Source organism: Cyanistes caeruleus, chromosome 1, assembly GCF_971803275.1.
Source record: "Cyanistes caeruleus chromosome 1, bCyaCae1.hap1.1, whole genome shotgun sequence".
Lineage (NCBI taxonomy): Eukaryota > Metazoa > Chordata > Aves > Passeriformes > Paridae > Cyanistes > Cyanistes caeruleus.
The window spans coordinates 95680099-95707860 of record NC_141701.1 but is presented as its reverse complement, the minus strand read 5'-3'; the positions used below and the strand labels follow the sequence as shown (position 1 = coordinate 95707860).

The window sequence follows — 27762 nt, the reverse complement described above, 5'->3', positions numbered from 1 at the left end:
GTGACATGACAGTCATTAGAGTAGGGCAGCTTCCATTTGCTCTACATTTTGCAATAGGAAAATTTGTGAGCATATTTGTATCTCTAAGTTTTGATTATTATCATGAATTTTTATACTTCAGAACATTTTCCAAGTAAATCAGAACACAGTTTGGGGTATTTTGTTGCTTTGTTTAATTCTCACCCCTCCACCCTCACTCCCCTTCATGAATGCTGTTTAAAATATTACTTCCTTGAGATGTTTTTGATGTTCCATGTAGGGCTCGATTCAACATCTGACAATCAAATCTGACCCAAGGGCTACAGAAGATCATTGTGAAGATGATGACCCTTATGTAAGTATTCTTATAAACACTTCCTCAGTGCCTCAGAGATTTCAAAGTAAATTTCCATTTGACATCTTTCATAACACTAAATGTAGTATTTTTTTTTTCTTGGAAACATTGTATCATACTTAAAACGATCTATGGGACAGTTTTTTGTTTTCCTGTACAACCCCCTATTTTTTCAAAAAGTATAATTTTATTTTGTCTAAAACACCTTTCAGGAAATGAGCTGTGGCTTTAATTTTGCTAAAGGGTCATTTTCATGGAATTCTGTAAATACTGAAATCAGTTAACATCATAATGACACTGAAGCTTCCCCAGCCAAAAAAAAGGAACGTTTTTCTGCATTTAAACAGACAATTCCTTGGAAATAATGGTTTTTTCCCTGATTTTTATGAACTTCCAATAATTGGGTTTTCCACAGGCTTCAGGGGACAGCAGTGGCAATGGCAGCATTGAAGAGCATGATGTTCCTGAGGCACAAGAAGCCCTTGCACCCTCTCATCTTCCTATAAGGGTAAATTTATTTGATTTTTTTTACTTTAAAATTCTTATTTGATATTATTTTTAAAGGGTAGGGTCTGGATTTGATTGGATTTCATATTTTGGTTGGATTTCATATTTGGCAATTTCCAAAGGCTCCCATGAGAACAACGTGCACCCATCCATGAGAATGATGGCACAGTGCCAGATAAAAAAATCTGGTATATTTGACAAAAATCAGGAACCAGATCTTGGGGAGAGTATAGTACAAGATTGGGAAAATATGACACTTCCTGGGAACACTCTTTCACTCTGCATCAATTTTTATCTCAGGAAATGCTTGAGCCAAGAGTACATGTGGTTAAGTAGAACTCAGCTGAGTTATCCATCCTTGAGTTTCTTGCTTTGTTGTTCAGGATTTTATTAACACTTGAGAATTTTACCACCCTGATTCATGCTGCAGAGTTCCTTAGCTAACTTAATGACATGTTTTGTGAAGGACATGCACCTTTTTCTTGTCCTTCTGAACATGCTGACTGTGGCTCTCATGTGATGGTTAATTGGCTGGATGACAGAGTAAACATCTGTTTCTTACCATATTTAGAGCTTTCTAAAACATCATGTCCTTCTCACTTTTTGTACCAGGCTTAAATATTCCAGTCCATTCCTCACAATGAAGCTTTCCATGCTGCTTGTGTTAAACTTTCTTTTTTTAATTTAAGTTCTCATTGGTTCCTTTAAAGAAAATCAGTAGGTTTCTGGAAATGACTTCACAGAAACCATGCTCACATTTGTCTGATATTGTACATACTTCAGCTATTTCACTCTTGAATCTTACAGAACCCATGGACAAGTACTTTTTGGTTGTGATGTCCTGTCATTCACTTACTTTGTTTCCTACCCTTTTCATACAAAGACTACAGTTTCAGTCATACCTACTGTAGAATATTCCCAAGAATATTCTTCTGCAGGAATTTTAACTCTTCCAGGGTCAACATGAATGGAAGAAAGCCTTATTTTTTACTATTATAAACTTGAAATTCTCTGATCACTCTTTTTATAACTTTATTAAGTATTGACCCAGCCTCCTGCTCCTTATGTGTTTGCATAATTTTTTAATTTTTTTTTTTTTTTTCCTTTTACATCTGTCTCATTAAACTCATTTTGGCCTGACTTGTGCTTTGCACAGAATCACAGACTAGTTGAGTTTGAGAGGAACCTTTGAAAATTGCCCCTTCCAGTTCCCTTTCCAAAGCAGAGCCAAATACAGCAGGTTGTTCAGTGCCGGTTGGTTTTGGATTTCCTCAAGAATGGAATCTGCAGCCTCTCTGTTCCAATGCAGGTTTTTTCTGACATAGAGCCTGAATTTCTTGTATGTTAATGTGTGTCCACTGTCCCTGGACATGGTACATTTCTGCAGCCAGGTAGGGTTTCTCCAAATGGCAGCAAAATCACCTAGTGTTTGATGATTCCTCTGCATTTTGCCACAAAATTTAATCCATGAAATCTTACTGTGCCTTGACTTTTTCTCATTTGGATAAAACTGCAGCTAGTTCAGGAAAGATGTCTAGCTTCTCTATCCAGAAGAATATAAATTCTTTTAGCTCTTGTTTTTAACATCTGTTTAATAATCTTTGTAATTACTGCACTGTTCAAAATTACACACAGCAGTAGTAGAATTCATGGCTTTTATTCCTCCTTCTGAAAGATGTGATTTAATCCCAGCTGGCCACCAAGCACCACACAGCCGCTCCCTCATTGCCCCAGCAGTGGGATGAGCAGAGAATTGGAAGAGAAATCAGAAAACTCATGGGTTGAGATAAAAACACTTTAATAGGTAAAGCAATGCTGAGCTGGAATGAAACTAGCCAAAGGTCCTACTTGGAAATGCAGTCTCTGACAAGTGTAGGCTGCTTGTGGTTTCCTCCCTCTCTGTGGGCTTGTCAAGTGTACTTCCCTTGCTTTGGAGGAATGGAGTCCAAAGGTATTTATTACACCAGTTTTTCTCAGAGTTCTGGGTTGCTTCATAGATGTGGTAGTTCTGATTGCTGTGCTTTGAGGAAGGTAATCCAGTGATTCTTCCCTCAAAACATTTGATAAGGCTTTACTCTAAACCATTCTTTGGGATTTTTTTTTTTTTTAGCCTGAAGATACGTTGGCTGAGCCAGTGGAAGCCCCCCCAACCATATTGTCTTATTTGGAAGAGAATAATTTCTCTGGAAATCACAGATCAGAAGAAACCTCAGAAGCATCTAAATTTAAAGAACAAGGCACTGCCTCGGGTTTTGGGGGTTTTCGGGGGGTGGGATCATTTACATTCTCTGGTTTTGAGTCTGTCATTTCCTTGTGTATGGAAAGCCACTGCCATATTTTGGGTGCAGCCAGGAAAGGAAAATCCTATGGTTTTGGACATCCTGTGCACTAGAAAAGAATTGGCACACCAAACATTGGGGTTTTGAAAATGCAGTCTGTTAAACTGTAATTTATTAGTAGCAGCAAAGGTAAGTGGTAGCAACTACAGACACTGTTCAACACATCTCTCACTTCTTCCTCCATATAGGGGCTTATCTCAGTCTCATTGTTGTTAAACATGCTGAGAATGGATTTACCTTTCTATAGTGTGGAAGATTCTGTTAGAGAATTGTAGTTCCTATTTTACATTTGAAAAATAAAAGGTGCTTGGATGAAACTAAGAAACTGACCTGAGGAGCTGCTGCTGTGACAATCTACCACACTCCAGTAAAAGTGCAAGTGTTAGGCAAAGGGAATGAAAGGAGAAAAGTCCTCTTCATTCTGCTCAGGTCAGTGAGAAGCATGGCACCCCTTGAGTCATACCTCTGCAAGTAGTCCTGCAGGCTCTAAAGCCACATGGCACCTTTAAAAGGCACTTAAGAAGGATATTTGTTTGATGACCTGGTACAGTAAAGCACAGCCTTTCGTGTAAAACTGAATCCTGCCACGGAATAAACAACTATGTACTACTGCTATTGCCTCCAAAGGCTGTGAATGTGCCTAGTGCACCAGTGGGGAGTTTTGGGTGCAAGTGTAGGCAGCAGAGCAAAGACAGCAAGGCATAAAGCAGTGAGGAATCCAGTTCTCCACTGCTAGGACAGCTTCAGGGCACTCCTAGAAAACAAAGAGCTAGATATATTAATAAGGCCAAGGAAAATGTTGTTATTATAACTCCACACATACTTCAGATAGTACCTGTTGGAATGAACTCTTACTATTTTGTGTTACATGGATGACAAATAGGCAACCATTAGAGTAGATGTCGAGGAAAACAAGATGATGCAATACAGTCCTTGACCTTAAAATAGACATATTTTGTAATTTTACTCTCACTTTTCCCTTTTTTTTCTTTTCTTTTAAAATTTTCAGAACTGTAAAATGACTAATATTAATCTTTGGAATGCATTTTAGTCATAATCTGAATAATTCATTCTTTCATACAACTTGAAGCATCTGTCTCTGATAAATACCTCTGGGCAGTTTTTGTCTTGCTCTCCCATTAATAAGCAATTATTTTATTTAGATTTAGCTGTTGTGGAAACTGAACAAGACAACAGTGAGCCTACCCCTGTCACACAGAAAATGTTAAGAGAAGAAGACGGCTCTGGTGCTGGTGTTTTGCCAGGAGTAAGCAGAGAGGAGGTCTGTATAATGGGTTTATCACATGCCTAATTGTTTCATCTCCAGAACAGGAAAATCTAGGCTTTGAAACATTGCATTTGTAAGGTAGTGTGTAACCTGAATTCTGTGTGATTCTAGAAATTGGAATTACATAGGTTACCCATTTGGAATCCTGTGAGCTACTGGAATACTTGCCCTACTTGTTGGTGTATTTCAAAATAATCATCTGGCAGTACATTTTTTATTGATTAACATTCCTATTCCAACAGCCACCACAGATTCTTCTAAGCAAAAAATGAATAATGGCCTTTCCTTCCTCTTGCCTTGAGACTCCTACACCAAAAGTTCCTTCCTTTTATTGCTTGAAACTACAGTCAGCTATGACAGCTTATTTTTGCCAGAAAACACGCTGTGTCGTGAATGACAGAAATTCAGAATAAAATTTCCACATTTTGTGTGTTTAGTTCAAGTGTTTCAGGTTGCTCCTTGCAGGGTCTTCTTGCATTCCTGTGTTTTCTGTGGTAAAACATAGCAAATGATGAAACATTAAGTTAAGGATCATCCACTGAAGTTGACACACAAGAATTTTTAGTATTTGTTGGAGAACTTCCAAATATAATTCCTCTAACATTTTCATGCCTTCATTCACATCTTTTTAAAGCAGCAATTCTAATATAAGTTTATATAAATAAATAGATAAACTAAATATCAGATAAACTATTACTGTTTTTTTTAAATTTAATTTTTGTGCCATTGTTCTTAAATACATTTTGGTCTTGATTTAGGAAGTGTGACACATTAAGCTTAAATCTATTGTAGCTTTGCTACTTACTTATCTTTACAAGTTTTCTTTAACTTTGTTTCAATTTCTACATATTTTTCACTACTCAGATACCCAAGATGATTGTCTGCTATAATAATGACCAATCATTTAGAAAATTATAATTTGGAAGGGTTGTTACTTCCACTTCTCTCTGATTTTGCTTGCACCTGGTGTTACTCCTGCCTAGGTGTAGAAGTAACTTGTGCAGTTCTTCTTGTCTAGTTTCGTGCTATTAATCACTGATAAATGCTCCAAGCTACCCGGATTCCTCTGCAAGGCCTCCTGTCCCTCAGGAGCAGCCAGCAGCACTTCTCAATTTGGAATCATCAGCAAACTTGCTAATGGTGCATTCAAGCCTGCATCCAGATCACTGAGAGATAGATTGAACAGAACTGGCCCTGGAATGGAGCCCTGAGGAGCACCTCTGGTCACCAGTCACCAGCCAGATGTGGCCCTGCTCACTGCAGCCCTTGAGCTCTGCCCTTCAGCCAGATCTTCACCCAGCACACCACAAACCCACTCATCTCACAGCTGGAAAATTTGCTTCAAAGGATGCTGTGATGGACAGCATCAAAAACCTTACAAAAACCTAGGGAAATTACATCCACCTCCGTCTCTTCATCCTTCGTGTGGGTGACCTCACCACAGAAAGATGCCAAATCAGTTAAACAGAATTTTTGTTTTGTGAACCCAGGCTGAGTGTTCCTGCCAAGTGCAGTGTTCTTTACATGCTTTTCAGTGGTGCTCAGTATGATCTTCCCCTTGGTTTTCCAGGAACTGAGGTTAGGCTAACAGATCTGTAGCTCTGCATCTTCCTTTCCACCCTTTTTGTAGACTGGAATAACACTGATTATCTTCCAGTCAGCAGGAACCTGCCCAGACTCCCAAGATTGGCAGATGATTGAGCAGGATCCTGCCATAGCATCTGCTCTCTCCTTCAGTACTCTAACACTGGATTGACAATCCTACTGTCTCATTCAGGCTATGATCTCTAAACAGATCTCTTTTAACAGTTTTCCAGATAGGAAAAATTTCTGTAATGAGTCCAGAATTTTTTTTATTTTTTTTTTTAAATTGCTGGTCTTTGGGACCTTCCCTTTTGGCAAAACCCAGAAAGGTATTTTAAAAAATCATCTTACAGTTCCTTTGCTGAAAGCTGTCATCCTGTTAACTTTAAAATGCTCTGAGAGTTGTTATATTTTGTCCCTCCTTGTTTCATTAGCTGCTAGTGGAACTCAAAATATTTCATTGGTGCTTTAAAATGTGAGTAAATTCTAGTGCCTATTTCAAAATACAATACTGACTTACATGTTTTGTTCTGTGTATTGGTTTTTAATTTAAATATGTATTAATGTCCAAGCTTCCTTCCTGGAAGATCTTGTTTTGTTCCTGGAATATTTAAATTATTCCTTTTGTTATTATTACTTTCTCCCGATCAAATACTAATGTTTAGCAATATTTTAGTCTTGCTGTTGTCCACTTTATTTTTTGTTATCATTGTTTCATCTTTTGCCACTTTTTAACCAACATGTAACCTTCCTTTGTTAGCATTGTGGCTCTTAGGGAAGTTGTCTAAAATACTCCTAAGCAGGTCTATCTTAACTCTCACAATTTTTTCCCTGACAGACTATGCAAAAATTTTATTTTTTCAAACCTACACTATTGACTTAGACTGTGCAGGTTTATGTGGATATGAAGTAAGACCAAGGTCATTTGCATCTAGGTAACCAGCTCAGAGGGCAACTTGTTTGTAGGTGCGTGAATGATCGTTAATATGGATTGTCTTTGCTGAACAGAATGTCCTGTTTGTATGGTGCCCATCAGGTTCTGACTGCCTGGAACAAAGCCAGGGTTGTAGGGGAAAGGGAAGGGGAGGGGGAAGAGAGAAAAATGGGAAAAGTAATACAACACATTTTTTCATATTTCATATTTTAATTACTCAGGGCCAGAAAGGTCAGGAAGTAGAGGATGGGTCCACAGAATCTCTAGGAGGGTCAGGAATAGAAGATGTGGAAAATAAAGATCAAGGACTTCCTGGATCTCCAGGGAAACTTGGGCAGCTTGGTCAGCCTGTGAGTATTTTCTTTCTGTTGAAAGCAAACTTCTATTTTAGAAAGGGTAATACCAATCCATCACACATGCATGGAGAGCTGGAAATGCACAGCCTTGCACACTGTCACCAGTTACATTTCTGTGAGATGGGTTTTAGCCCAGCAGCTCAGGAGGATTCTGCCTGCACTGCACACCTCTCAGGGGCAGAGGCCTGGTGAGTGACAACCATCAGAAAGCAAAGGCAAACAGCTGCTGTGCTGACACACCAATGTTCCCAGAGCAGCAATTCCACCATCTCCTTGGGCAGTACTGCAGCACCCTCCCAGCTGTCAGGCTGGAATGTGTACAGAGGTGCAGAACTCACAGGCCTCCTTCAATGACTTGCTATATCCAGGATGTTTCACACTTCAAAGCCTTGTGAGCCATCAGCACACGATGCATGATATTGAAGAGAGGTGCAAAACATCCCACTGTGCCAGTGTTTGATACAGTTCTGGTTTGTCGTTTTGTCACTGCATGGCACATCACAATTTATTTAATTGCTTTTCCTCTTTTGTTATTTATATGTTACAGTGCTTTGTTAATCTTTCTAATAAAGATGTTCTATTTTAGGGCATTCCTGGTAAAAAGGGGTTACCTGTAAGTACTCTTTTATGCGTATTTTGGTTAACTGAATTAAGAAAGACACAACATTTTTTATGAGGCTACATTGAGGCTTAAGCAGCAAAGTGTTTTCTTCATCTCCTCTCTTTAGAAGACAGTTCTGGTGCTGTAGTTGACATCCTCAGGTTGTCAAGAGAGCAAAATCCAGGTTTATGAGATAAATTTATGATTTCCCAGTTGCAAAGAAAGTAAGAGGCATGGCATGGCATAAGCAGCTGTACCAGTAATTCAGCTCTGGTGAGGCTGGCTTTTTTGAAGAGGGGAATTTCAAAAAGGGGACATACTCAGACTCCTTCTATAGGAGTGCTTCTTTGACCCTCCTTACATGCATGCTTCCATGTTGCCTGCTCCTAACCACAACTGCAATTACCTTTGTAGTTAATTGAGAGTACTTTTGAGTTAATTGAGTTTTACCTCTTACCCATTTACTCTTGTGCAGTAATTCAACTGCATCTTCTGTTTCATCATTCCTGCTTTCCTTTCTCTGAGTTCCTCTTCTTTACCCTTCTCTGTCACATTTGCTGTCCTCTTCCTGGGGTGCTCCTTCCCAGCTTCTCCAGATAACTCTCACCCCTGGGTCAGTCCACCACAAGCTGCACATGCATCCTCTGTGTGAGGTACTGCCCAAAAACCCACCACAACAAACCTGTACCTGTCATATTCCATACACATCTCAGCTGCTGTTCTGTATCTGTCCTCTGCTGATGTTCTTCTGCCTGGCTTCTTTGTTTCCTTTCTCATTTGTTTGTCGCTGCCACTTTGTGCATCTTTCCCCTCTCCAGGACCTTACCACCCAGAGGCTGTCACCATTCCCATGCCTGCTCCTCTTTTCCTATATTAACATGTGCAGCTTCCTGCCCCCTGCAACTGAACCTCAAATGAAACTGGTATGTTTTGAAATATTAGAAAAATAATTCAGTGGTCATTCATGGGGTGCATTATTGAGCTCCTTTCTGAATGCTGCCTTCAGACACTTGTATCTTCAAAGAAACGTAGCTAGGTTTGCAAATATTTAGCCAAAACTCAGGTTATTAAGTATCATTAAGGTGTTTTTGGACAAGAAGTTTATATTTTACATATTAAGAGAAGCCTGACTACCTTCATCTGTCATATCTTCCAAGAAAATTCTATGAAACTGATACGTCTAAGAGAAAATTCTTCAAATGTAATTCAAATTCTTCAAAACCAATTGTCTTGTCCTTATGAAAACAACCCTATTTTCTATCATAAGCTTCTTGTGACAGTGTCTTGTACTTTTTGTAGTTACTCTTTTGTCCATGTGCATCTGGGTTCCAATCATATGTATATCCATGCACCTTTACTATTGATTTGATGGGGCTTCACTCAGCAATGAAATGAGTATGTTCTATATTTATGTTGGTCATGTGTTTGCTACTCTTCTATGAACCTGCTAGCAGTAACTCTACAGGAAAATCATTATAGGAAAAAGCACCCTTCAGTCTTAGAGCTATGTTTTTCTCCCCTATATTACCCATATTTGAAATTAGGGCAGTCCTAAAACTTGTCCAGTAGAGTCCATAACGACAGCTGTCCAGATTCCCAAAATGCTGGTGGGATAGTAATATCTATTACTATTTATTTGCCTTCTGAATACTTTCTTGAGTCTCCTGAGTTCATAAGCAGACCGATTTTATAATAGCACTGACTTCCAAGCTGGAGGGAGTTCTTTCTAGCCAATGACCGAGCCTCTATAGGAAAACCATGTGCATACTGCACGTAGGTAATATGAAGATGTAAAGAAGGATAATTTGGGATACATTTGGCTGGTGAAGTTTAGAATGGTAAATGGGGTGAAATGCTATCTAGTATCCCACATTGCCTGTCAGAGATATGTCCTCAGGAAGGATCCTAGTTGGTGGAAACAGAATTGATTCAGGTTGGTTAAGACTAAAAAAAAATATATTTAGTCGATGGTGGGAGCATGCTTAAGTTAATGGTGTGATTTTGTGCACTCAGAGCAGCAGCTGGCAGTAGTGTGTTACAAATATTGCAGTTTTAAAAATCCTTACCATCAGTGCTGTGGCAGTCCTGTTGGCACTGTGCCAAATCCAAATGCAGCCTGCGGGTGTTTCCATCTGTATCCCCCAAACAGGCTTCTCTGCCACTTTGCTGTGCGAAGAGTAGATGTGCTGAGAGGCACATTTTGGGCACTGCCAGGGGAATTCTATGCCAAGTCCCATACTTCCTCCCACTGTACAAACCAAGAGTTAGAGTCTAGCACCCTTACATCCAGCCTCGTCTGCTAAGTGTAAAGCCTCTTCAGCCTACATGAAAGAGAATGTCTAATTAAGAAAGTTATTTCCTTTCAGGGTAAAAATGGACTTCAGGGGCTGCCAGGACTGAAAGGAAAAGCAGGCCCAAAAGGTGAAAAGGTATGTGTCTGTTAATACCCAACCATCAACCAGATACTATTTATCCTTGGACATGTATTAATTTGGTGCTCTCTGAGAGAGACATAAAAACAGGGAATCACAGGAAGGATTTAAACATCCTACTGTTCATCCATGAATGGCTGGATGGCACCATATCAGAATCGTAATTATTTTTCAAGACCATGAATAACCTTCAGCAGTAGAAAAAGATGGGCTTTCACAGAAGAGCTAAGGAAGATATACTGAACACTCTATAAAGAAAAGTCAATTGTTGTATATAACTGCTCTGGGCAACTTACTCTACTGGCTAAGTGATTTAACAGAGGTAGTATAATCATATTACCCTTAGGAAATGAACATAATTGAAATAAGAGTTAAACCATCTGAATTGACAGCTTGTATCTCTTCTGAGATGAAGTGAGATCTAATGGAATAATCTATTAAAGTACATGTATACAAAATTGACATAGAGATAGTAACTGTCAAATTGATAATCCCTTTCATCTGTTTAACAAAACAATACAGACTTCATAAATTCACAAACATGACCCATATATCTCTCATCTATTGAGATTCATTTGAAATGATCCAGAATCATTGCAATGGTAAAATTAGTCTCCAGTACCAGAATCGGGTCACGAGATTGCATGGCAACACCCCATCTCTCTGCCCAGCTGTAATGGAAAGACATGTTGAGCAGAGGGTTCTCACAGACTGTAGAGAAGTGAAGACATGTGGGGCACTCAGGGAACATCTCAGGTACATCATGGTGGGGACACTCTTGCTCTCTCCCAGGACCTGTCTCAGGTACTTGTTCACAAAACCAGGTGGTATGGGAGACAAACAGGAGGACTTACAAGTCCATACAGCCCTATCAGTTGTCAACAGGCATTACAAGAGTAAATGTCCTTTGACAATTAGCTTTTTAGGTTTCTTGCAAATCTGCTTTGGTCCTTCTTGCAACCAGAGTTGTTTCTAGGGTACTTGGTACTGAGGTAAATAATTCATGTGTAGGAAACCATAAAACCAGTCAAGATTCTTTTAATGAAAACAAAGCAAATGGAAAAGATTATGATCATTGCCATTTCTTCTGTTTATAAACAAAGTGCAAATTAGCAAGCTCATTTTATTCTGCATCTGCTACAGCCACAGGTCCTGTTAGGTGACCATTCCAATCTTCAACAACAAGTGCTACACCTACGCTGCCAAATGGAACAGGCCCAGGACTGATTTGCTGATGGTTCAGACTTGCAGACATGGTCCCTGACAGTGTTTTGGTCTGTATCAAAGAGACCTCACTCAGACAATGCCTCCTGGGTAGCATCAGTTGTTAACTGCTCCCAGTGTGCTGCAAGATGAGACTGAGCCAAAGCTGGCTCTGTGCTTCTCCAGTGCCATCCCAGTAAGCTTTTTACTTTCAAATACTCATGCTGATGGATTTCAGTATATGTTTAAAGTTATTTCATGCAAAATCCACCAAAAAAAAACCCAAAATAGTACTCAAAATACTAGCTTTGCAGGGCTAAAAGGAGTCCCAGAGTCAAGTACCTAAGGACTGTGGGCCCAGACAGTCTGTTCTCACTGACCTCACAGCCAAAGGCCATCCATACTTAGTTTATTGATCAGAATTTCCATCAGAAGAACATTCTAGCAGCAGGAGAAGCAGCTTAGCTGTAGAGAGCAAAAGTTATCTTGGAAAAGAAAATACTCCAGTAGTCCATTCCTGATTGCTTTCATGCCTACTTTAGTAAAAACATCTTCAGCTTAGTATTTCATTTAAAAATTGGATTAATATTTTCAAGGGACACTTCAAAGAGAAACTGTGAAGTTAGCAAAAGAGTGCTAAAAATTTTAACAATAGGTTCAAAAGCACTGAGGAAAGCTGACAGCTTCATATGCAGAGCTTTGTCTCGGCAATACTTTAAACAGACAATTCCAGCAGTAAAAACAGGACAAACAAGAAGACACTGCTCTGATCCTCTTTTATACATGTGAATTATTTTTTAAAAAACAGGTGTTCAGCAAATTGTTTCAATATCTTAATCAGTGTGATTTCCTAGGCCTGGCTGTGTTGGTAGGGTGACTAAAGCTTAAAGAATATACACAAAAATTCAAAACTGTTATGCTGTCTAAAGACAGCACCTTTTCCAGTGTAACAATATCTAAATTTCAGGAACAGTAATAGGATCTTCCTCTTTCTGGTTCTTCTAATTGAAAATGGAAAGCCAGGAATGAATGGGGTACTACATAGCAGTGGAGAGTGGGGAGCTGGCTGTCACTTTTCCACCATGGTCCATGTTCTCTGCAGAGATACAGCTATGAGATGCTCCTTGGGAATGGATACAGTCAGGCTTCCTAAAAATGACCCAAATGTGAGATCTGGGGTTTTTGTCTTCCTCACAGTGCACACAAAGTGGAAAAAATTGCATGAAAACAAGCACCAAACACTGCCAGGAACTAATGTAATAGTCATTGGAAAAAAAGCAAGGATGTGTTAAAATGAATGAAGAGCATCTGTAAATGACCATGCTGGCAGACAGTGAAAATAGCCCCAAATTAATTAAACACATTCTCTGTGGCTATGACTGAAGTATCACTATAGGAACCATTTGACAGAGCCACAGGGAACAAAGAACTGAATGAATACATTTATCTAATGAACTCTCAAGCATAAAGAGCAAGTGACCAGGAGGCGGTTAAAAGTCAGTGTTTCCTGCTATGTAACTGAATATGTGAATTTATAGAGCACAATTAAATTGCTCATAAGCCCAGATAGCAAATTGGCAGGTTTGAGGGTAAAGCACAGATCAGTGGAGGCAGAACCTCAGATATTGACTCAAGTGAAAAATACTGGACTTTAGCAGAAAAATTATTAAAAGTCACAAACATCTTCAGCTGAAGCAGTTCAAACTAACCTCAGCAAAATGTCAGAGGTGATGTAAGAAAGAAAAATTATAAGAAATGGTAGTAATTATGAGAGAAAATGACACATATTTGAACAGGGTCTTTTATTGTGTTGGCAGTAGATAAAGGTCAACACACTGAAGAAAAATCCTGTTATGGTGCTATTGAAAAAAGCTTTACAGAGGGTAGCAATAAAATCAAGGAATTTACAAATTGAGTACCATGCTGTGACCACACTGACTACTCTTTTTTTGGTTTGGGTTGGTTTGGTTCAGTTGGTTTGGTTTGGGTTTTTTGGGGGGTGGAGTGAGGATTCATATCTAATATGCCCTAAAAATGCAAGATCCACAGTTGAAACTTATTCTGGAAAGACGTGCTGCCTAATGCTGTTAATGCTGCTTGTACATTTGCAAATTCATTGCAGAAGTTAGAAGAGTTCTTTCTTCCATTGCCAATGCAAAGATCATGTTCCTTGGGAGCTTGTCTTAGAAATGAACAAAGTCCAATCCTGCTCAAAATATCTAAGCAGCCACTCTTGTGACTGGAAATCCACACAGATTGTAGCTTATAGTCTTTCTGTGGTTAAATCCTTGCTGATTTATCTTAATTGCCATTTCAGGGTGATCCTGGTGAGGGATTGCCAGGACCCCCTGGACCACCAGGACCCACAGGACCATCTGCTCCTTCCAGAGGATTAGTGAGTATTTGGGGATCTCTGTCAGTGAGCTCAGCTTGTCACAGAGGAATCCAGAACTAAATAGGAGGTTTTCTCTGGGAAAGTAGCCTGACTGCCACAGAGATAATCATGTTTTCTAAAACATTCATGCAGAAATGCAAATAAATGTCTGACTGAAGTGTGTGAATACTGTAACCTACGTTAACAGCCAGTATTCACATTTTAAAATGTCAGTGGTCATGTGTGCTCTCTTGTGCAAATGCAGCAAATATATGGGAGAACATAAAACAAAAATTTCCTCAAAGAGGCATTCTAAACCTGAATTATTAATTTCTTCCTGCTGTTGAACAAAGAAATGGTTTGAAAGTCAGTTATGTTTGCTGTCATTAAATACTAGAACACATAGCAGCATGATGACAATGTTTGTAATTTCAATGCTCAGTGCTCAGGAAATGTTAAAGAATGAGTTTCAGATCCATCATATTTCTGTACTTGGACTTTTCCCACTGTATCCTTGAGGATACATGTGCACGCAGCTAAAGAAGGAATCTGGCCTGAATTTTCAGTTCATGGTGTGAGAGCTGATTGTACACTTTGACATAGTTCACCACTGACACCAGTGGAAATCCTGGGGTGGACTTTTAAACAAAACCATCTGTCACACTGGGTATCGTGAGTATTTAACAAGATAGTTTGGAACATATTCCACTGGCCAAAATGGATTACATGCTCCCCTGATTCTGGGTCTGCTAAATTATGCCAATATATTTCTGGAGCATAAAAACAGATTAACAGTGTTCCACTGCACTGCTGAGCCTGCACTGATGCTGACTTCAAGAGACCAGCAAGGCAGCTCCAGATCCCTAGCACAAGGTGCTCCAGGCCAACAGAATGTTTTAGAAATGTTTTAGAAAAGCCTTCAGTATATTGATTTCTCTCTATAAAAGTCATCTATTTTATTCCATTTGTCCAGGAATCTCTGAATTTGGCTTTTTTAAATGAGAGGCACATTGTAGGAAACTGGGGTTATCTATGGCATCTGAATTTTAGGATATTCTTAATGTTGGCAGGTACCTCTCAAGTTAAATTTTGTCTGAGATATTACTTCAGTTCACTTAAACAGTCACAAGGCATGTGTGTCCTGCAGGATAGTTATCACTGTGCTCAGTGACTAAAAAGGAAGATGGTATGAAACACCAGAAATATAAGTGAAATGTTTTTGTTGTATTATAATTTATTTTACCGGTGACAGACTGCTGTAAGAATATTGATGATAGCTTTATTTCCAGTAAATGTCAAGAGATATTTGCATTTCTCATCTTTAGAAGCAATAATATAAAATAGAATTCTCCTAATTTCAGAATAGACTGGAACCTGAAGAATCAGGTTCTGGAGATACTGAGAGTATCAGAGACACTGGGATTTTGAGAGTAAGTATATATTGATATTTCCCATAATAAAGAGCTTTATTGTATTCAAGCAGGTTGTAGAAGGTCAATTTCATAATGCAAGTTTTATACATGCTTAATTTACAGCATCCAGAAAGAATTTGTATGGTTTCATTTCAAGGTCAGAAAAGGCTTAAGTGCTTGTGAGTGGGGAAGAAGCACAAGACAGGAGGCAGCCAAAAAAGAAAAAATGGCAAGAAGACTTTGTAAAATGAGAAAATGCTTTTAATCTGACTATGACAAGACAGTAAAGAGGAGAGAAATGGGAATCATAGATTCATAGAATCATAAAAAGACCTTAAATATCATCTTGTTCCAGGCTCCCTTCCATGGGCAGGACACCTTCCACTAGTCCAGGTTGCTCAGAGCCCCATCCAACCTGGCCTTGAGCACTGCCAGGGATGGGACACCCACAGCTTCTCTGGGCTGTTCCAGTGCCTCACCTGTTCCAGTGCCTCACCAACCTCACAGCAAAGAATTTCTTCCCAATATCTAATCTAAACCTACTCTGTCAGATTGAAGCCATTGCACTTATCCTGTTACTACATACCCTTGTAAAAAACCCCTCTCCTCTCTTATAAGCCCCTTTTAGTCAGTGGAAGGTGCTATATAACCCTGGTCTTTGATTTTTGCAATTTGGAGTACCTGTTCTAAAAAAAATATGTGTATCTGTATGAAATGCTTCATGGTGCAGCTTTCTGGTGAACTGAACCTCAGTAACACTGCAGCTTTTTGAATTCATTTTGGTTCCTATGAACTCCAGAATGCTACATCACACTGGAGTCCTCTGCTTTGCAACACAGCTAGTGATATTTTTCATTCTCTCAGACTGGTTTCTGCCTCAAGACTCCTCTTCTGTTTCTTTCTTTTTCCTCAAAAAAGCTTAATACCTTATTCTCAAGGAATTGACTCAAGGAGTCAATTGCCACACGTTGAAAGTTAGCTATCTTGCCTAATTTAGGAGCCTCTTCAGATGCCCTTTGTAGGTAACAAGACAGGTGAGTGTCACTAAAGGACACAAAATGATTCACACAAACACCTTTCAGGGTTAGAACAGGAAAGAACCAACCTTTATTCTCTGACTCCAGTATTTATAGATTCTTGACAATGACCAGGGATTGAATGGTTACCACCTTCCCAAGCGCACTGGTCATGAGAAACATCCATCAAAAGACATTTCTTATAAGGAATGTGATAAACAACTTGTGTTTATGGAACTTTCATGGGAAAGTAACTAAAACTATGAAAACATTATCAGAAGGTTTTAGTTTTCAGGGCCACAGGTGAGAGCTCTGCAGAGGGCTCTGTTTACTGTACTGAAAATCCAAGATGACCCTCCTCCAGATGGAATCCTGTACAAGTCAGAATTAAAGGTTTCCTGACTTATAGTGCCATGGCCCAAAAATTCAAGCTCTCCATCTCCTCATGCTAATGCAACCAGTAACACAGACATGGGAGGGAATATTTGAAATGCTCTGTTTCCTCTGAGATAACATTTCACTCACTTCATTCAATTCATTCAATTGAAATACTTCTGCTCACATCTATGCAGGATAGGTCTTTAGACCAGAGGCCAGTTTTACAGCATTAAGCAGGTCTTGACCATGAGTAGAAGTTCTCAGTGCTTCAGCAATAACATGGAGAAACACTATGAAATGGTAGAGGAGAAAACACCAACCACTTCCCTCTGTACGATGATCCCTTGACCTCCTTTTGCTTAGGTCTCTTATCATTAGGTCGATCCTTGGGATATGTCTGAGGTCTCTACTGGGTTACAGAAGCTGACACAAGATTTTTTGGTTTTCAATGTCTTGCTTGCCGATGCATGCTGTGAGGTGGCACATTTCAGAGAGCACAGGAGAGGGAGGTCAGTGTGACCCAATGTAAGGGTGTATCTGTGAAAATAAAATTGGTTCTCAGTGAAACAGAAGTGGGGTGGAAACCCCAGCTGAGTTTTATGAGCCTGAATTATCCATTTGAGCAGTTTTATGAGCTTTTTCCTGTTCCATGTATATAGAAATTAACCTGGCTAGGATAATTTTTAACAGTCCTGCTGATTTATCCAGGGTCTTCCAGGGCCACCAGGCCCTCCAGGACTGCCTGGTCTTCCAGGAAAACCAGCACCTGATTCAGGTGTAGGACCTCCTGGGTCACCAGGAGAAGATGGAGCTTCTGGGGAACCAGGCCCTGAAGTGAGTACCCTTTTGTGCACAAACTTTGATGTTGTTTCTGTCCTGCAACACTAAGACTTACAGTCTGTATAATTCTTTTAAAAATTGCAGAATATTCTTAATTTAAGAGCTTGAATCTTATGCAAATTTATTTAAAAAAAAAAAATCTTGTTAACCAAAGCACATTACTGCACAGCATAATGTACATTTGACAGACAGATACTGGTGAATTGGGACCAGAATAAATAAAAATTAAGTGTTTTTGCCAACACTGAATAAAACTAAGTATCAGTTTTCCTGTGGTGGTGCTTTCAGGAAAATGAAGTTTGCTAAATCATTTATATAAGCTTCAGGAAATTTGTAGAATGAACTGAATTTTCCACTTCCATCATTTTCTTCAGCTAGGTAAAAACACTTATTCCTCCAGACATGTGAAACATAATTCTATCGCAAAAAATGTTGCTAAAGTTCAGCTTGTAAATAAATCCTCAGTAAAGTGCTTTTTTCAGTGAAGAAAATCAATTTTTTTTTATCATTGAACAGCTCTGGAACTATGAGATTAGCCCAGTTGATTGGAGCATGGTGCTAATAAAGCCAAGGTTGTGGGTCTGATCTCTGTGTGGGCCATTCATCTAAGAGCTGCACTCGATGATCCTTTCCAGTTCAGAATAACCTCTGATTCCATATATTTACCAATAAGGGTCCCTTATTCCCTATCATCAATCTGCCAGCAGCAGTTGTTCTCAGGAAAAGATTTGTCCTGTACATCCCACGACCCTCAAAAGTGAGTCACCATTTCTGTACCTGACAAGGTGTCATTAGCATATATCAAGAAAGTGTAATGGTGACAGGTGCTGGAAAGGAGATCTCACTATATCTGAGCTGTCTTGGAGGGAGGTTTTTTGAGAATAACCAAGCTGGGAGTTTACACAAAGTCTAAAACGTGTTTGGCCATCCAGGTGGAAAGCAGCATCTTTTGTGCAGAAAGAAATTAGGCACCTGAAAGACTTTAATATGGGATTCAAGAGTCAAGTGCATGGAGGACAAGGAAATCCATTGTTCTCTGCATCTACTGATGGTAATATGGATGGCAGCATAAAATATAAAAGTCTGAAATTCTGACCAGATTTCATGCAACTGCTAAACAGCAATCCCAACAGTATCTGTTTTCTTTTCTGAATCCAAGAAAGATCAAATTGTATTGAGCATTAAACATGTAATTTTAAGAAAATTCTTTGGCAAGTCTAATAAAGAGAACAGTTACCCTAATGTTTTATTTACTGCATTTGATAAAGTGCAGTAGAGTTAGATTAAGAGGTTCTCTATAACACCTTTTTCACAATACAAAATGTATCTTCAACTTTCCTGACTGTGGCTGTTTCTATATCTTAAGAATATAAAGTAATTCAAATGATCTAGGATATAGTAATACAATTTTCCATGAAAGAATAATGTAAAAAGGAATGTTTTAAAAAATGGAGAAATAAGTATTGATTCATCTTTTATTTTTAAAGATGAGTGTATTCCCTCTTGCTTAATTTGGCATTTCACAGGCAATAACATGAGCTACTTGTAGACAGTTTTCCAATGCAACAGAAATCATTGTTTCAGGATAGTTCCTGGGAAACATACTAGTTTAAAAAGTAGAAGTTAAATGTCAATAAGACTACTAAAGAACATTTTCAGAAGAATTAGTCCAGGACAAACCTGCAGCTGCTGAAGGAAAATTCTAGCTATTAAGAATACAGACTCATGCAGTCCCACAATTTCAGATGACCTGAGAAGCTGTCATCCTGCTTTTCAAAGATTAGCACACATTTTTACACTCTGGATAAATGAAGTGAGATCAATTCCTAGCAGAATTTTTTTGGTTGGGAACCCTCATTAAGTACCACATTAACACATTTTTGTTATTCAGGGTTTTCAGCTGTGAATTCTAATTCCAGAAGACCAGCCAATCACTTGGAGTTGGGGACAGACTTAAGACCTTGCTAAATCAGGAACTTTGTGATGTAGCACTTCTTCTCCCAACAAACATGTCTTGGAAATATTTGAGTAAAGGCTGCAATTACTAATGGGAAATAGCCCAGCACAAACTGCTTCACAGTGCATCTCATACTGATATGATACTGGTCTGACTAAATACACATTTCCTAAATGCTACATGAAGCTAAATTGACTCACAGCATTGCATAAGAATAATTTTTTATCATAATTTTTTTGTTTGAGGTAGCTCACAAATGCATTAATATACCATGATGAGAGTAACAAATGTCCCAGTGTTGCCTGCTAGCTACATAAGAGAGACTATTCCAAAGCTCTAAAGGAAATCAGCAATTTTAGCACAATGAAGTCTAAAATTGGTAAGCAGTACAGTGGAAGTTATTAGTAAACTTTACAATAGTTATTGTTCTTAGCTCAACCTCTTTTCTTATTCTCTTCTGTGTATGTAATCATGCCAAAACACAATATGAAAATGTTTGAAACATACTGAAAATATTTCTGATTATTCTCAATATTAAAAATAATTCATTAGTTACTCTATGACTTACAGTGGATTCAAAAAACAAAACCAGGGGTGACAGGGAGGGAGAGAGACAGAAAAATGAGACTTTGTGATAATTCTGAAAACATCAGAGGGAAACAATGGTTTCTATCTCCTCCACTAGCCTTTTATATCCCTCCTCAAAATAGATGAATAAAGATCTCCAGAGGCCACAATACACTCTGTAAGTGCAGTTAAAGGCTTTCAGAGCCCAATTTTAAAAATATAGGCTGTGCAATATGCCTGTTACCTTTCATGCATGTCTAGTTACTGTGGGCTGCACTTCAATACCTGTACTGATTTATTGGTTGACCTTACAAAGCCAGAGTTTCCCAGTCTGCCTGCTCACTCAAATGCATGCAGGATACGAGTCATGGATACAACGCCAGAAATTGGGTGGAGAACTTAATATACACTTTTTGAGGCAAAATTAAAGTGAGATGTCATGAACAATATGAGCACCATCAACCAAAGCAAAGTGGCAGCGCCTTTTCTTCTGCAGAAGGACTTTTTAGGAGTACTGCTCCTGCAAGAGTAGGAATGTACCTTCAGGCTCAGCTGCCCAGGGACATCTGGCAAAGTGAGTCTGAATAAGCCAAGTGCTGCCCCACATGGGGAGCAGAGGCCCAGCCTCATTGTTCCCGCATGAGGATATCACTGGAGTTTTATGAATCAAGACCTCTGGCTTCTCTGTTTTCAGTGACAACACAGAAGACTCCTGTTTTACACCAATCCCTCCCTATCACATGCTTTCAGTGAATCTACCACCCAGGAAACCTGGCCATTGATTTTGTCAATACTAAGGTTTCCTCAGCTGGGTCTCATCTAGCACTGACATTGCCAAAAGTGTGGATAACTGAGGTGTCTGGGGATTTAAACCCCATGGTGTCTTTTACAGTGTTGTCAAAACCTGCTTTGATAGCACCATAATCTCTCATGTTAAGGTTCTATTTACAATATGCTGGCTTTTTTTATTTTTGCTTTTATTTTTGCTTATTTTATGACTGTTGTATATAGTTTTCTATTAAAATATATTTAAATACTGGTTGGATACAAAGCCAAACTCTCAGAAGACAAGAAATAAAAGTGTTAAAACTTAGTGGTGGGAGGTGCTGCACATTAGTCTTTCATAATGCTGTATCCTCAGCTGGTTCCTAATACTTAAACACATGTTCTAGAAATTGAGCTCTCAAGTGGCACCTGCTTTAGATTTACTGTCATCTACAGGGTCCTCAAGGTCCTCCTGGCCGTGATGGAGTGGCTGGCCCACCAGGATGGAAGGGAGAAAAGGTCAGTTAAATGTCTGTCTTGCTCCTGCTTCAGTGGAAAATCTTTGTCAATTCTAGGCTGTAAAAAATCATAAACAGTTGTCCCTGCAACACAATAGCATCTGGCTTCAGTAATTTTTAATGGAATCCAGATACTAATGGCTTGTTAGAACACATCTCAAAAGGCATATTCAGAAATTCAGAATTTCCTATTGGATGCTGTGTCATTTTCTGCAGCATGCAGTATTCAATATGCAGGACAAACTACTCTGTTGTGATTTGCCACTCAAAAGCCAGTCATGACTGGGCTCAGACAGGTGAGTCTGGAGGGGGAAAGAGAGAACTCCAGTTAGCCCAGCCTGGCACAGCATGACAGCACATGATATGACAGGGGAGACGGGTCTGAAGGAGCACAAACCATTTAAATTGACAAACAAGAGACAAAGTAATGGCCTACGCTGGCTGGACACCAGGTGCCTGCCAATGAAAAGCTGATGGGGCAAGATAAGGACAGAAAGATCACTCAGCAATTAATGTCACAGGCAAAACAGACTCGACTTGGGGAAATTCAGATTTCCAATTCAATTCAAATCAAAACATCATTTAAGCACCATTTTTTTTTACACCCCACTTCAAGAAGAATGTGAAGAAAGCAGAGGCAAAGACCACAAGGCAATGTCACTCTCCAGTGAGCTTCAACAGCACGCCTTACACACAAGAACTTGGAAGTAAATTCCCAAGTGTACATTGCAAGATCACACACTGTAAGGGAAATGAAAAGGCAAGTCTTAAATGGCCATGATACTGATTTATTTTTATCTCTGGAGGCTGAAGGTCCTGAGCTGTGGTATCAAAAGCCTGAGGCTGGTAAAAGTGCAGCACTCATGGGAACCAGCAGCCATCCAGGAGGGGCAGTATGTGTGTTACAAAGCAGGCACCTGAAACACACGTCCACTGCAATCAGCGGTGTGTGTTTCACATGAGGGAGCCTAAGAACAGACAGAAGTCTAGCTGAAGTAAACCAAACATGAATCAAGTGCTATAGGAGTAGATTGATGGGGAAAGAGAAGCAATTAAAGAAATTTTTAATTTTTTTTAAATCATAATCCTCAAAATAAAAGAAAAAAAAGGACTACAATATTTTGCCTCACTGAGTCTGTTTGCAGCATTGTGTATATAATTTTAATTAGAATTGCAGCACTGTGTATCTGCACCTGTTCAATACAAGTATTTTTCAATTTTTACTATTTTTTTCTGAAAACCTTGATTTAATTTATGTTGCAATATCTGTTTTGTACATTATTCCAAATTAATCCAGAGAAGATAACAGGAAGAAACAACAGGATGCATTGAAAGTAAATTCAGTTTGTTCATTTGTTCATTCCCTTTGACATGGAATTTAGCCATAGCTTTTAGAAAAAAATATCATCATTGTACTCCTGGTGCTTACTCGTTTTTTTCAGACTTTTTTCAAGAAATATTTCTGCTGAGTGAGTAATGATAGGAGCTTGCTAACATAAAAATTATTCCACTTGATTCAGAGAAATTTGGAAAATAATTATTTGTGTGCATTCTTATTGTCTGTCTATTCCGTGAAACGGAAAAAAACAGTATGCAAGTAAAGTGTATAAAGGCAAATATTGATAAAATCTTGATTGTTGCAGAGGAACCTTTAAATCTTCCTAGTCATCACAATCTGTGTTTGGAAGGGCGCCCTAGACAGCTTGAGTGGGACCAGTTTCCAGTTCTGTTATATCCCATAAGAATTTTGACATTTATCTTCAGAAGCATGAGGATGTGGTCTGCAGTGTTCAATTCTGTGTGCTCCAAACCCTTAAAGTCTGCAGCAATAATTGAAATACAAGATTAAGTTCAGTCAGCATACCAGACCAGAGCTATTAATGTGTTATTGTAACTCCTGAATTACAGGTTGCTTTCTTTTTAACTGAGAAGTCTGATGCTTCAGATGAAGAAAAATACTATAAATGTGTTTTTGTTGCCTAATAGTCTTACTCAAGTACTCAGAATTTATGTTCTTTTACAGGGTGATCAAGGTCTACCTGGCTCTGCTGGTGCAAAGGTAACAAAAAAGACTGTGTCTTTATGGAATGGCAGTATCACTGTGTTACAACACATTACTGAAAAGGGCTGAGAAATCCTCAAGATTATGGTTGTGTAACCTAATGAAGATGACAGACCTGGTTTCTCAGGTGGCCACCATGCTTCTCCATGAAGAGTGGTGTAGTCCAGTCACCTTGGCTGGACAAAGCTCCATCACTCCCCTTCCAAGCAGGACTGGGGAAAGAGATGACAAGATGGAAAACAACTTGTAGGTTGAGATAAGGCAGTGGTTATTAAATCAAAAAGAAAGTGAAAGTTTGCATGCATAGAAACAAAGAGAAAAAAATTTAATCTCTACTTCTCATCAGTGAGTAACGTTCACTTCCCGGGAAACGGTTGCTCCGGAATACTAGAATACTATAAAATAAATACTATAGTGTTATAAAATAATACTATGTATATATATATATATATATACACTATAAATACCATAATTCTATACTGTAAAACAGTATATACTAAATACTGTATAGTATATGTACTATAAATACTATAAAATAATATAAAATAACAAATGCCCCCCTGTTCCTCCTCCCTGCCTTAGCTTTTATATCTGAGCTGACATCATATGGTATGGAATACCCCTTTGATTAATTTGAGTCAGCTATTTCAGCCTAGCTGTGTCCTCTTCCAGGATATTGCCGACTCCCAGCCCACTTGAGAGGAGGAGGGGATGAGAGATTTGTTAAAGAGACAGCACCAGTGCTGTGCCAGTGCTGCTCAGCAGCAGACCAAACACTGGTGTGTTACCAACTCTTCTCCAGCTACCAATGCAAAGCACAGCACTGGGAGGGCTGCCAAGGGAAAATTAACTCCAGCTCAGCCAGACCCAATACACATGACCAGCAGGTTGAGAGAGGTGATGTTCCCTCTCTAGTCTGCCCTCATGAGAGCCCACCTGAAGAGCTGTATCCAGCTCTGGGATCCCCAGCACAAGAAAGGCATGCACCTGATGGAACAAGTCCAGGGGAGGGCCATGAACAGGATGGGAGGATGACCTTTTCCTGGAAATGTGCAAGGCCTGGTTGGATGTGGTTTTGAGATACCTGGTCTAGTGGAAGGTATCCCTGTCCATGGCAGAGGGATTGAAACTTCGATGAGCTGTCCAACCCAAACCATTCTGTGATCCTATAAATATACTTTCTTACCTCTACTTAGGTATATTCAGTATATCAATAGACTGAATTTTTATTTTAGGGTGATACTGGAGTCACTGGATCAATAGGCCCCAAAGGAGAAATTGGCCCTGTTGGGTCTCCTGGAAAACCTGGACCACCAGGACCTCCTGGGCCTCCGGGGCCCCCTGGACCTCCTGGACCACCAGGACTAAGCTATGGCTTGGGATTTGAGGTATTTTGAAGTTTGTTGTAACTATAAATATATTTCCTTCAAAGGAAAGACAATGTGATCACCTGTATATTTCATAGGTATTTAAGTCTGAATTTATGACAAAGTAATTTGTTCTAGACTGAAATTTGCCAAGGAGTGTAAATACAGACACACAAACGTTGCTCATTTCTGACATCATGGGCTCTTCTGCTTGGAAGAAAAATGTTCCATTAAAAATAAAAAATTGCAGAAGTTACTTTTTCTACTTCTGAGAATAGTACCTTCATCACTTAGGAAATGAGATTGGGCACGCACAAGAGAAGTTTTACATATCATTTGAGAACTACTCATTTGGGTAATGTTGTTGGAGCAGAAAGTGGCTTTGCAATAAAGAAAGGCAAGGGAAGAACACCCAGGTTCAAGAATTAAAGCTGCTGCTTTAACATCTTTGTGAAGAGAGATCAAGAAAATGTCAATATCAATATTCATATTTGTGTCTTCCCTTTTATTTTTCCTTTTTTTTTTCCGTGTACTTTTCCATTCTAATTTAGTTGTTTGGTTCAAGAAAGTATTTCCAAAGTTTTTTGTGTCATAATAAAGTTTGCAGAGTAACTCAGGGCAGTCTCATCAAAGAAGTGAGAATGTTTGGCCAAAACCACTGGCCATCTCTAGAAGGGCTGCAGTAAAGTGGTGGTGTTTAAAAGATACCAGTTTCCCTACACATATCTCTTAGTATCTACCCCAACTCTTTTGTATTTTTCTTTTCTTTACTCTACAGACACTTTGAAGTGTCACAGACACGACTGCTAATGACAGCTTTTTTAGAGACCTAATTTGTTTTCTGATGTCTGACTGAAGAAAGTTGTATTTTATACACTACTGGTTAATCTCACTGATGTCAGTGAATTTCAATGGACAAAAATCTCTCTAGCAGTTCACAAGTTCTTAATTGCTAGCACAGAAATTGTTAACAAGGAACAGCTTGAAGTCTACGCATACAAACAGTCCTTTGCCTTGTCCTAGGCACACTGCACTGGTACACAGTGAATCAATATCTGCTTGTCTCAGAATGAGTTAAGGACCACTGGCAAGTCACATCTTCATCCCATGCCTGGCCTGAGTTTTAGCCCAGAATGCTGGCTTCTCTCACAGTCATCCTCTGTGACCTGTGAGGACCCATTCTTTAAGAGATTCTTCACTTTTCCCCATTAGCACTATTTGAATAGAAGGCAACATGCCCCTGTTAAGTCACCAAGGAGTTCTGAAATTAGGTGCTTAGGATCAAACTCTGTCACTTTTGATATCTAAGTGTCTCAGAGAAGCAAACTTAGCAGATGAGCAGGAAAGGGTGAAAATTGGGAGTGCCTACTTTTATGGATGCAAATTTGCAGAAGGATAAATCTGGCTGCAGTAACAGTATCCTGACTGGCTTCATCTTGAACTTTATCTCCTCCAAATAAAATTGGCATGATTGTCATTTCTCCACGAGAAACACTACTTTAAACAGACTTGCTAGCTGTAGCTGATCTTTTGGATGCCCACCCCTGCCATCTGTTGAGGCAACACCGTGGTCTGCCAGTTTGTTAGGGTGGCACTACCTTTTGGTTGGCAGCCTGTTTATTGCTGTAAGGCTGTTTCTGCAAAACACTCCTGTTAGCACTTGTTAGCATCTGTGATCAGCTATGTGCAAAAACCAAATGGCATGGTGTTTGCTGGCACTTATGCTTGCCAAAAGAACAGTTTGAGCTGCAGAAGGTACCTGGTAAACCCATTAAAAACATGCAGATGTCAAAAGAGATGATGTGTTGTATCAAGCAGGCATCAAGCACTCTCTTAAAGGGAAAAACAGACTGGCACAGTGCAGTCAAGGGAAAGGGCCCAGAAACACAGTGTGGTTTACCCCATGCAGTGAGAGTTTGATTCAACAGGCCGAAGAGAATATGAGGGGACTTTCTGTTGGTATTTGAGACACTGATAGCTGATGGAGGAGCAGAATGGAAAGTCTGAATAACATTAAATCAACCTCAGGTGAAGTCACACAAAAGGTCTCTCACCTTTGTCCCCCAAAAAGAAGGACCTGATTCCAGCTGTGCTGTCCTTCTGCTTCTCTTATTCTTGTGGAGTTGGCAGAAAAGGTCAGAAGATCTCTCTTTTTCAGTGGAGACAGGTCAGATGATGATCTCCATACCTTTGGTGTTAAGCTGTCAATCAATAGTAGCTGAAGGTCATCTGATTGGCATCTGACCCTTTCCCTTGCACCATCTCCCAAGAGCATCACAGCTGTGCTAAGCTGGGCCATTTCAAGTCACTAACAGGCAGAAAGCTAAGCATGCCATGAGTGTGGGTCTCCTAAACCTGGAAAGCTGACACAAGGGCTCATTGTCACTAGGAGGTGGAGATTCTGCTTTGCTCCTGTTCATTTTCTCCCATCTGCAGATATTCCTAGCACGTGCCTGCCTTTCACATGCATTGACATTCAGTATTCCATCTCTTCTTCCACAAGCAAATTTAATTTACTAAAATTTTAGAGAACACTCGTGCCCCAAAAGTAACATATTTTCTGCCATTTTAGTTATCTAAGGGAAAGTGAGGGGATTCAGCACATGATGCTGATGTTGCAAATGAAGGCTGTGTGACTGGGAGCAGGGAAGTGAGACAAAGAAAGATTAAGATTTTCCCTTTTCAGAAACAGGAAACAATTAAGCCAGCACAGCTGCAACTAAGACTGCAGCTAAAAGCAAGTGAACAGTTCCCTGCTGGCATGGTTTCCAGATGTTTTGAAGCACAGTCTGACAAGTTTAGACTAGGCACAAGCCAAGGGATAGGAACATGACAGGTGCTGGCCCTGGAACAAGTAATTATGGCAACCTGCAATTTTATTTCTTCGCTGCTTTGGAACTGGCAGCTCCTGCCTCTACTATGGATCTG

General features: G+C 39.4%; 1 protein-coding gene across 2 annotated transcripts in view; it reads left to right on the top strand.

Annotated features, from left to right (window-relative positions):
- Nucleotides 1-27762, top strand: part of COL15A1 (collagen type XV alpha 1 chain) — a 118484-nt gene that overhangs the window by 41476 nt on the left and 49246 nt on the right. Inside the window, exons 4-16 of one of the 2 annotated variants that reach the window (XM_023919591.2) lie at nucleotides 260-334; nucleotides 750-842; nucleotides 2952-3078; nucleotides 4344-4462; nucleotides 7208-7336; nucleotides 7929-7955; nucleotides 10310-10372; nucleotides 13896-13973; nucleotides 15314-15382; nucleotides 17467-17592; nucleotides 21344-21406; nucleotides 23429-23464; nucleotides 24703-24855. In XM_023919591.2, coding sequence (XP_023775359.1) covers nucleotides 260-334; nucleotides 750-842; nucleotides 2952-3078; nucleotides 4344-4462; nucleotides 7208-7336; nucleotides 7929-7955; nucleotides 10310-10372; nucleotides 13896-13973; nucleotides 15314-15382; nucleotides 17467-17592; nucleotides 21344-21406; nucleotides 23429-23464; nucleotides 24703-24855 — 1158 coding nt within the window. The remainder of the gene's footprint in view (nucleotides 1-259; nucleotides 335-749; nucleotides 843-2951; nucleotides 3079-4343; nucleotides 4463-7207; nucleotides 7337-7928; nucleotides 7956-10309; nucleotides 10373-13895; nucleotides 13974-15313; nucleotides 15383-17466; nucleotides 17593-21343; nucleotides 21407-23428; nucleotides 23465-24702; nucleotides 24856-27762) is intronic. The other variant, XM_023919592.2, reaches the window with a different exon arrangement.